Source organism: Ciona intestinalis, chromosome 1 (genome assembly GCF_000224145.3).
Source record: "Ciona intestinalis chromosome 1, KH, whole genome shotgun sequence".
Lineage (NCBI taxonomy): Eukaryota > Metazoa > Chordata > Ascidiacea > Phlebobranchia > Cionidae > Ciona > Ciona intestinalis.
In genome coordinates, this window is record NC_020166.2 from 7386136 (window position 1) to 7397648 (window position 11513).

Sequence of the window (11513 nt, forward strand, 5' to 3'; positions counted from 1 at the left end):
TTTAGAATGCATGCAGGAATAAAACATTCTGTTTAGCAGTATTGCAGTAATATTGTTTGTTTAACTGAATTCTCATGCAGTAATAGAGAGGGTAAACCAAACTCGCGTTAGCAAAAAATAGTAACAGGCTTTCCAGAAATATGCGTATCGTATTATGTTTTAAGTCTGCCTAACCGGTGTTGTAACTATAAGTGATGTAACAAAATATTGTGGCAATTAATATGAACGTGAAACAACGAACGTTTGGTTATAGTTAGTTAAAAGTTCCTGTGCGGCAAATTTGAATACGAAAGTCGGTATTATGACGTAAATAATCAACGTGTGAATCCCTACTATGACGTAACAAACATTCTGCTTGTCTGAGTAAATCCTGCGTAAATAATGACTTTATTACGTGTAGCATAGATTAATGTTGCTACCGCGGGCAAATGCAAGTGGTGAATTAAAACTTACGGGTTGATTTACGCACATATTAATAAGGCGCTTTGCAACTATTAGTTAAACATTTTCTTGCGAACACCCCCGTCAGAATAATCCTAGATCCGCCTATGTATGAAACCTTGAAGTTTTCGGTGCTAGTGAAGAATCCCCCCCCCACCGTATTTGCTAACCACTAACCCCTAACCATCAACCTCTAACATCAGCCTATTCTGCTATGTACCGGAGGATTCTTCACTAGTGCCAAGTTTTCATTTGTTTGTCTAACATAGTATCAAAATAGAGACTATTAAAATGAATTAAGAAACACTGAAACAGAATACAGTGACAATAATACAACAGAGGTAAATTATGCATGGGGTGGCCTACTGGCCTGGATGGCCATTCATAATTCATTCTTATGGAAACATACAACTGTAATGCAGAACGTATATTTTGAATGACAGAAAATCTGTAAGTTCTTCAATGAGCAAAAACTTATAAGCAAAACTTGGAAACGATAAGATATCGGCGATACAGCTTTGAGCTTACCAGTTGCCAAAATCTGTGCAAAAAAAACAAAAAAACCAATAAACCTTAAAACTAAGCTTACAGAAAGCTACATGAACATTTTTCATGATCAAATGTGACATAATTTGATTACAATCTTAAATCTACGGTACATTAATTAAGGTACACTGATTTAAAAATTCTGTACATGCCTGCTCATACCAAGGTCTCGCTAATGTAAAGTACACACCACATATTTTATATCGGCCATTTTCGATAGCTTTTTGGGACCAAACTTTCACACTCCAATTTTCACGTCGCAGATTAAAAGTTTTTACAAAATTTTCGTGTTTCTATAAAACACCAAAATATTGTGCGTTAATAGTCATACAATTTTGTAATATTTATACACATATGCTTCAATATTCTGTCCAGTCACAAAAAAATTTCAAACTTCGTTTTATAAACCAAGCCGAATTGGAAACTAAACGTGACTATTAAAAAAGTGTTTAAGTAGTATTAATCTTTGCCGATAAAACCCTGCCAATACCTCACACTTACTACTAAATTCTTCAAATGTCATTTTTTTAGAAAGTAAAGGGCAGTTTTACATTTGGTAGAATCTAGAGTCACAAGACTAAAAATAGAAAAATAGAACAATGTCCTAGTAAATCATACTTTCTTCGTTTAATTAATAAATAGAAACAGAATCCTCGACTAGTAGTGCATTACTCCTGAATCTGATAAACAAGACTCAATAGCATGTTTTTGTATTCTAAATCACAGTGTTGCAATAAAATGAAACATCACACCAAACATAATTTTACCTCATATAAAAACCAACTGTGTGTAAAAGCAGCCAAGCAATTTGGCAGTTGCGCTTATAAACACTGTCAGGAGTTTTACATAATTTTTGAAACTTTTCGGGCTTAGATTTTGGGTAACTTTGGCGCGCTGACCAAGGGGTTGGCTTCTTTAAGGATTTTACGACCAGCAGTTTTATAATCATATGTGCAATCATGTGCTTCTGCATATCTGTGACTGGCACAGAAATTGTTCCCACATCTAGGAAAGAAGTTGGTTTGAGTGGTTTATTACATACCAATAAACAGAGGAATATTAAAATCTTATACTTGTTGCTACTACTACACCCACAGCTACCAATATTTAGCAAACAATTAAATAAAACATATTATAAATAAACCAATTTTAAATTTTGACAAATTTATTAGGTTGGCTTGACTGCCAACTCCAGACAGGATAAAACCGGTTAAAAGCAGTAAAAATTACCTGCACGTATAACTGGTTGCTAAACCAGTACGCTTTCCACACAAAAAGCACCTTTTCTTCTTGCTAGTATGTTTTACAGGGGGTAATATTGATGGTGGTCGCACAGCAGTGGGGGAAGTGCATGAAGGGGCAAGTCTCATGTAAGCACTACCATGTGGAGACTAGAAAATATTAAAAATTGAAGAGATATATTACAATGTGTAAGCTTAGACCGAACATCATTTTACCTTCATAGGTTGACGTTTGTCTGTGTAATGTATATTGGAACTGGGTAACCTATGGCCACTCTGTCCGCTGCTGCCTGTGGTGAGAATCATATGGCTTGTTATGTATTTCCATTTAATTTTACAAATTAGTTCTAATACGCTTTAAAGTATTCTATTACAGTTCTTTTTTCAAAATCTGATTGCTGGTACTTTAAGTCCACCGTTATAAGAGAAAAACACATTTTCTGGCATTTATTTTTGAAATCAACATACAAGGCCACAAAAACAAAAGCCTCTTTGAAACATTGATACCAAATATACCTGGCAGCAAAAAACATATACTATTTTACAACCAGTACATTTGCTTGTTACTTCATTAGTATGCAGCTGTTAGTAAAACAAGGTACACCTACCTCTCTGGTTGTCCTTAGTTGGACTTCTTACAAGATTCCGAAGCACGTTGGCATCAACTGCTTTGTTGATGAAATCAACCACTTCTCGTGCTTCTTGCTTAGACATCGTCTCGACACGCGCATGAGACTCCTGTGCATAAAAAACAGACATGATGAATTGAAAGAAAATGAGTGATTAAAACATTTTATCTCACAAGCATGTATTGTCTTTTTTTCCTTTTTGTCTGATTTTTATTTGCTTACTTTTGATGCTTTTAGCCTTATTTTTGCTAACTGTAGGAACCGCCTAGTATATTAGCCTTGATAATAACAGGAATGAGCCTTTGTTTGAATATTAGCCAAAGACTATTACTGTTAAACTATTCAGCAGAAAATCTATTTTCACCTTAATGATGTTATTTTTCTTATAGGATTGCCTTAAAGGAGTCGTAGGTTCATCACTACGTGTGGTTGGTGGTAAACCAGACACGTTTTGTCCTCTCACCAACTTTCGATGTCGGCTTGGTTTCTGTTCCATCGTCTTCGGAGGTTCAGGAGTAAATCTACGACTCCGAAGAGCAGATTTTGATAACTTGGACCTTGCTCCTTGATCTTCCAACTTCCGGATCGGACTCTCAGGAATGGTGAAACCAAACGCACCACCCTCCGCGGAAGATCTTTGAGTCGTTCCTAATTTTCCCGCAACAGTTTTTCCACTCTTGCAACCATCTGCAACAGGCTGGCCCTGCTCCCAAATGGGGCTTTTTAGGACCCCGTTGCCGCCCCCTGCCCAGTACGGGGGGATAGGGTAACCATCAAGGGTGCTATACTTCACACCTTGGTTAGTCTCAAAAACTTTTGTAGCCATGTCAACTTCCTCTTGATTCCTGTAACAGCAAAACTTAAGATTAATTAACAGCATTAAAGAAAAGTTTCTACTACCCAAAAAAATCTTTTTAATCATTTTACAATTTTCCAATCAATAAGTTTTATTTACCACTGCTTAATATCTACCCCTATTTAAATATTGTTATTTACCTTGGAGACGAGGGTTCATGGTTGGTGGGCATTGGAGGTAATTGATCTGGTGAGGGTAGAAGTCCATATGAACGCAAGTACATGTCGTGTCTGTTGTACGTCATGCCTGATAACTGGCGGGGTCTGCAAAGCATAAGATCACTGGTCACAAACATTGCAATACTCGGGATAAAATTTTAGGCGTATTGTTAGGGGGCCTAGCATGATGCTGCAGTTATTAAAACAGAAGTTACGTGTTTTATCACCAGCTTTATACCTTAATATGTATGTTTTACCCTAATACTCGGCGTTACAAGAACAGTCAGAGGATATTCGCCACATTAATCAATGAGGTTTCCTATATTAAAAAAGTACAAGTGTAAATACAATATCAAGGTGTCACCCCAGAGTTTAAAACAAAAAAAATAAAAAATGATGCTTTTAAATAAAAATAAACAAATTTTGAATTGTCTTTAATTAACACTGCTGTGTAGTTTAACAAAATTTTCAAAATCTGTAAAACATTTTTTCAAACCTTGGCATTAAGTAGGAACGCCGTTGATAAGAATCGGATTCCAAAGCATTCAACAACCGACGCGTCCTTGGACTAAAACGGCCACTGCCCTCAGTTGCATCTATGTTTATATAAACAAGTTATAAATTGTGTAGAATTATTGGGTTTCCCAAATGTTTTATATTCATTTCTTGGTCTAAATTTTGTCTTATGGCAATTGACAATAGTTCAAATAATAGAAGCAATGTCAAGGAAATTTAAAAAAAAAGATAAAACTATAAGTGCCAACATACTTTATAAAATATAACCCACCATTAAAGTTATTTTTAATTAAATAGTTAACATTTTGATTCTTTTACAATAAAACTGTATTGGAATTAAATAAATCATTTTTGTCATGACTTTGTTATGATAAGTAAAGTAGCAAATAAAAATTTTCATTAGAAGCATGACATCATGTTTGATACGATTTTTATCTAAATCGTTTTGTTTAAAAATTAAAATCATTTTTAATGATGTAAGAAGTTTAAACGTAATTATTGGCACTAGGGCTGTGGAAAAGTTAACGGTTAACCGGTTAACCGAACCTATTCGGTTAACCGCTAACGAAAAGTTCAAGTCGTTAACCGAACTATGACGTCATAGGGCATAAACGTATATCAATATCTGTCTTATTTACACGAAAGGCACGTGTTCGTGTTCGTTGATTGTTGTTTTGCAATAAGACAGAGTGCGCAGGGACGCTGTTGCTTTGATCGTGCCCTACAACGGCGATTACGCCATCAATCTTGATTGTTAATACCGCAGGCTAACTAGTTTTGCAACATTATATTGGTGTAATACAAAACTTAAATGTTTTCCTCAGCCAAGCAGCGTGTTTATTACGAAAAAGCAGGCATTCACACGTGGATTCATTGCATCATAATAGCGATTGTTTGACCTGGCAATTGATTACGACATAATAGCAATTCACACGTTAATAACTGCGTCATAATTGCAATTCACACGTTGATTATTTAGACGGCAGGTGCTTTAAAACAGGTTTGAATATGAATAAGAAAGCATTACTTTAACGTTAAGAACGTTTGCCCGTGTATTGCAAGCATAGTCCATACGTTCGTCGTAAAGTTGCCTTTAAATTCGCGAAAGAAAAGCGATAAACAAGACGCTTTTATTAGGATCAACACTTGTATCGGTTAACCGGTTAACCGGTTAAAACTGAACGGTTAACGGTTAAACAAAAATAGGGAAAATCCACAGCCCTAATTGGCACACATTGATACATGTTATCACACCTTTGGCCTTGGTCTTACCCTGTGTATTAGCAGTTGCTTGGTTTGTTTCTTTTATATCTTCAGAAACTTTTTTCTCAGAAGTTACCAAATCCTGAATTATAACAAGAAAATGAAAATCATTTCTAAAAAAATTATAATATTTAGAAAAAATATCATTTTATCAAAAAGGTTGATATTTTAAAAAAATACTCACATTATTTGTGTCTGTTACGTTACGAAAGCAACGTAATCTAGAATGACGTGGTTCGCTAACGGTGGCTGGTGCATCTGTATGAATATAAAATGTAAAGTCAGACAGTATGCTCATTAGTAAGAAATTTCCAGGAAAATAAGGGTTTTGTTTCAGTTTTAATACAAAATGTCGGTTCACTTGCAGTGTTGAACAAGTTTTTATATTTTAACAATTTCTTTAACCTGCCTATGCCTTTACAACACTGTGTATGACTGCTAGGGGAGAATGAAATAAACCTAAAACAGAAATGTTAATTTAAACATGTAACAATAAGTCTTGTAACAATGAACTCTTTCTTATAAAAAAAAACGAAGAAAAAAACTCATTTTCTCACAAAAAAATAAAACAAAACATATTCCCACAAAAATCTGACCAACCTTCATTACTGAGTGACCTCATCATTTCTGATGTTCGGTTTTTGTTTTGTGGTTCCGCATGAGCGGCTGGGGTTGGGGGTTTGAATTTAAGGGGTTTTGGCTGCTGAGAATATCTTTTCATTGTTGTTCCATCTAAAAGGGGAAATAGAGAGAGAACTTTTAGGAGCTGATTGGACTACGGTATTTTTTGTTTATAAAATTTTCAAATCACTATATAGTAGGTTGGGAGAATGGGACACTTTTTAATATTTTCTTGTCCTATACCGTATCCTTGCAACTCCCATACACCATTTTTAATTGTTTAAAATAGATAAGAATATTTAGATATTATGTGCTAAAGGTGTCCTATCTCCCCCCACCCTACTACATAAATAAAAACAGTGATGAGTTCTGTGAATTTGGGCCTGATCCAGTGCTCAATAAGTTCTGATAACAAAAAAAAAGTGCTACAATTTTGTATTTAATACGACTTGATCCTTACTGTACCTTCGTTCTCATCAAACTTTAATTTTTGTACTTTGTAGAACTGGATCTATATTCTATCTATATTATAAATAAAATAAACGTTTTATTTTTTTGATACTCACCAAGTTTTCTTGGCATTGAAGGTGGTTTTGGTTTCATCACTGATGTTACCTGCATTAAATAATTTATTTAGAATCGCAATAAAGTTAAGCCTAATTAAATACATACTTGAACATATGTATATATATATATATATATATATATATATATATATAGTTTTTTTTTTCACTGTAAAGTGTTTGAGACGTATTTAGTATATATAAAGAAAGAATAAGATAACAAGATGTATTGTTTGTGTTTTGTATAGCCTACAGCAGTAACTGCAGTTTACTTTTAACATATTTTTCTTTTACCGACACCTAGTACAAAGATGTTTCCTCTAATTTTATTAATCTTTTCTTAAAACATTCAACATCTGTAAAAATAAAATACTGCATATGCAGGTATGCTATTCATAAAGCTTGTTTATTTATCAGTTTAATAAAATAAACATCCTTTTTGGTGATAATTATTGATACATTTCAATAAAAATAGGAGAAAATGGCTAAAAGACTCCAAAAAAGGTCATTCCATTTCTCCTTTTACAATAAATCAGCAACCTAAGTGGTTATAAATCAAACTTGTCACAATATATGGAAACTGTGGCAAATGAATCATACCTGATAACTTATCTGATTATGGGCTTAAATTTGAGAAGGCAGTGGGCACTTTCGCATTTTAACAATCAAAATATGCTTTAGCCATTTTTTTCTGTAGTTATTGTCAATAAATAACTGGGAGAATTGTAAATGAATATTTAATTAATAAAAATAACTTTGTCTAGTCTTATATGATCAACACTATTCAATAGTAATAAGAAAAACGCACCGGAAGTATTTGGGACGAAAATTAAATTTTACAAGAAAATTTAATTCTCAATACCACATAATTACAGTGGCAGATTAAATTTTGTACATTTCCTAAAAGTAAGACTCTGGTAATGAATATCCTATACCAACATACATTTGGAAAGGCAATAGTGATATGTAATTCGTAGAGGAGAAAGGCAAGTTCCTCTACTTCACACAAACCTATTTATACATATATGATAATATCTGTAGCTTAATATCAATTTTAATGTTAAAGGCTACATCTGGAGTCTGAAATGTGTGGTTGTATGGAAATGATAGGGGTTGTGGCCCAATGTCAGTGTTTTATAAACTATACTGACCATTAATGTAATTACAAACTGATAACATAGTGGGGCGGGGGTAAACAGGAGACTTTTAGTACAAAATATCCAATTCCAATCCCATGTTTCAAACAACTAGTACCGGAGTCGTGAGGATACAGTTTTATAATTCTTTGAATGCTATCTGTTTATTATCAAATGGGACAAGAAAATAGAAGGAAAGGCTGTCCTATCTTTCCCCACCATACTATACCATTCTATCTTAAACAGACTATGCCATTTAAATTTTTCTCACACTTATGTAATTTTAATTAATTTGTGATAGATGTCTGACACGTCTCATTTAAACAGACTTTGTTTTTTTCTAACAATTAAATCCAAGTTTGTCCAGGAATTTTACAAAAACTGTGTAATTTAGAAAGAAATTTATCTGACAGTGCCACATGCAGAATTATGCTTAAATTACCAAAAATAATGTAATTTTTATAAAAAGTGTTTCAGTGACATGAGGTCCTGGAGCAAACACTTTCTCTTTTACCTTATTTGGTTGTGGAGCGATCATGAGGTTTTCCATGTTTGTTCGAAGTTGTTTCATCTTGGAAGCGGTGATGTTGTTCTCCACCATCTGCGCCACACTTAAAGCTGGAGGTTTAGATGAGGGAAGAGCGATCTCCTCTTCTTCCTCTTCATGGAGGTTGCAGGCTGATCCGCTGGAAGAAAGAAAGATGTGTTAAAGGAAAAGAAAAATGTCATTGATAAGCATCAAACCAGGCAGAGTGGCTAAAATAGATAAAAATGTAATAATAAGTTCTATAGCTAAGAAACATATGGAGCACTAAAAAACAATGACTATCATTCATAGGCACTAAACCTAGGGTGGCAGGGTAGGCTGTACATGTACTACAAAAAGTAGTAAACATTAGATTCAATGAGTTTAAAGATAAGGATCAGCACTGAAAAAGGGTGACTGTCATTCATAGACACTAAATCTAGAGTGGCAGTGTAGACAGTATTACCCTAGAGTTTTATGTACTGTATTATTCAGAAAACATTAGAACATTCAAGTCAGATTTATTTCACAGGAATGTGTCTAACTACCCCTCCCTGGATATAAAAAAAATAGCGTCTATGCTGTTATTTTAAATCAATTCACTTTATGCTGGTATTTTTAAGTAAAACTACAAGACTAGAACAAAACAAGTAATTGTCAAAACAAAACTTGTGGATATTAATTACAATAACAGGTCACTGATTAAGAACAAGGATAAGTCAATTTATAATGGTTGTTTAATATTTCTAACCATGATCGCCCTGTGAGACAATATTATAAGAAATTGTTTGAATCCTTTCAATAATAAACTTTAAAATACTTTGAATTTAATATCGTGTTTTATATTCATACCACACAAGAAAAATATGTTTTTTTACCAATCAATTTGAACTATAGAACCTGAATAAGCATGATACAGCTAAATTAAGACTGTACAAAGTGCAGGACACATTGACACATCTGTGCTATAAAGAGCTCTCCATAAATTTAGCAGCTCATATAAATAGCTTAACAAGCTGTGGTCCAAGCTTGAGCCAATGTGAAAACGCTACGTCATGATCATTATGGTGATTATGCAGAGTTTTTCTGATGTTTAATTTTCTGACAAGCCATACACAGTAGTACCAAAATTTAAATGTATATAAATAAGAAAATATTTAAAAAAATAAAAATTTTTAAATGGAACTTCTAAAAAATACACAAATGGAAAAAATTGCTAAAAATATATAAGAAACTTGATAAAACTGCTAAAAAATAAAATAAATAAATGAAAAAAACTGCTAAAGTGACAAAATTGAGGCAAACCACAAGTTGCTGATCACACATTAGTGCCACCCACAATGACAACACAATATGGGCAAGTATGGACACGCCTTGTCAGATATTAGATCAACCAAAAGTTGAATCAAAACAAACTCAGCTCAGAAGACGCTTGCTCAGCAAAATGAATTCTGCCAAAGATTTCTCTTTATTTAAGCTTTCATTGTGGAAAACATGCAAGGCATAGAACAAATAAAAAAATGTTAAACAGTATTTTTTAAAGTATTGTTGAAAATTGAAACCAAATCCCACGCTAGTGCTAACCACAATGTAAAATAATATTTTCACAAAGCCTGAACAATTTCAATGCTGCATGCATGAACAAAGTGAAGATTAATAATACATGTTGAAACATCACATCTATTTTAACTCCCAATTGTACAGCTTCCAGGTTACAAATTTAGCTTGTTTTGACAATTGTTTCTATTTAAAGACATGATTTATGTTCATAGAGCATTGGCGCATTTTCCTATATGGTGAATGCAGAGTGTTTTACAAATTAAACTTTTTTTTAAAAGGCAACAAAACATAATCTGCACACCTGCTTTGTTCTGGGGGAATATTAAACCCGTTTTCCACAATATAAAATACTTTATGGAAAGTTGCTTTACAGTTAAATCAAATATAAATCATTAAAAGACTCACCATAAAATAAAGAACCCACAAAAATACTCTTTTGTTACCAAAATATCAGAACCTACAAAATACTTACATATATGTAACAAAATATCTAAACTCACAAAAAAACTTCTTTGTTACCAAAACAAAAACCAACAAAACAGGTCACTAAATTGTTTTCTCAACTTTGTTGCCTCCAAACATTCATTTTTTTTAAATTTTATAGGTCACTTCATAGGTGCCTGGGTAGGCATTACAAGGTGTGCATATATTACCCCAAAAATAAATCAGGGTACCTAGTATAAATGCATAAATATTTTGATATCCTATCTTACAAACATGTCTTAAAATCAACATATAGACAGTGAACAACAAATAAATATGTATAGACAGTGGTGATAGTGCAATGATTGGTCTATTTCTCAAATAAAAGCTAATAATGTGACAAGAAAAACAATATCATGCTTTCGTCAGCATAAACTTTTTTCTTTTAAAAACTTATAGGTACCATGACTTTTCAAAATTAGCGCCTATACCCCACTATGCCACCCCACTCATTATTTCCTACCTTAGAGATTCAGAGAATGGAGTTAAAGTCCCATCACCACGATCCACCACGCGGAAGAAATTCAGCTGATCACCATCTCGGTAGACAAGAAGTGTCACCTGTGATGTCATAAACATGTTTGTGATGTAAAGGTATCAGCATAGGGGTAATGTTAGGGGGTTCATGGGTGACAAATCAGGAGTTTTTTTAAACATGGGTGACAGTACAGGTTTTGCACCAAGGTTTAGGCATAAAATCGATTAAACTACAGGCAGGTTAAAAACAACTTTATTTTGTTATTATTTATCAAGCTGTGAGCGATTGACAGAAACCTAAGTAACCACTTGTATTTACACAATTACAATGGTAATCTAAACCAGCGTCTATTTTAACGTTTCACAGAAAATCCCAACATTTGTTGGAGTTTAAGACAAATTCTCACATTGATTATTTGTGCCATAAAAGGTAATTAATCAAAATGTGAATTGTTTACAAAATCATATGAAAATATGATGCAACACGCTCACTTATT

At 33.4% G+C, this 11513-nt stretch overlaps 1 protein-coding gene and 2 non-coding genes across 4 annotated transcripts in view; all 3 read right to left on the bottom strand.

Moving 5' to 3' along the window:
• Positions 1–1681: 1681 nt before the first annotated feature.
• The window catches only part of zf(an1)-3 (zinc finger (AN1-like)-3), a 14199-nt gene continuing 4367 nt past the window's right edge, over positions 1682–11513 (bottom strand). Inside the window, exons 1-13 of one of the 2 annotated variants that reach the window (XM_026834332.1) lie at positions 11003–11133; positions 8485–8656; positions 6838–6886; positions 6251–6382; positions 5835–5908; positions 5660–5732; positions 4368–4467; positions 3854–3976; positions 3222–3702; positions 2837–2966; positions 2445–2518; positions 2218–2378; positions 1682–1992 (exon numbers count right to left, since the gene is read on the bottom strand). In XM_026834332.1, the coding sequence (XP_026690133.1) occupies positions 1857–1992; positions 2218–2378; positions 2445–2518; positions 2837–2966; positions 3222–3702; positions 3854–3976; positions 4368–4467; positions 5660–5732; positions 5835–5908; positions 6251–6382; positions 6838–6886; positions 8485–8656; positions 11003–11118 (1821 nt within the window). In that variant the 5' untranslated portion in view covers positions 11119–11133 and the 3' untranslated portion in view covers positions 1682–1856. Of the gene's footprint in view, positions 1993–2217; positions 2379–2444; positions 2519–2836; positions 2967–3221; positions 3703–3853; positions 3977–4367; positions 4468–5659; positions 5733–5834; positions 5909–6250; positions 6383–6837; positions 6887–8484; positions 8657–11002; positions 11134–11513 lie in introns of those variants that run through there. The other variant, XM_009864150.3, reaches the window with a different exon arrangement.
• On the bottom strand, positions 7650–7700 carry mir5607 (microRNA 5607). Its single transcript, NR_105076.1, has one exon. It is a non-coding gene; the product is annotated as a microRNA 5607 (primary transcript).
• mir4108 (microRNA 4108) lies at positions 7798–7842 on the bottom strand. Its single transcript, NR_034504.1, has one exon. It is a non-coding gene; the product is annotated as a microRNA 4108 (primary transcript).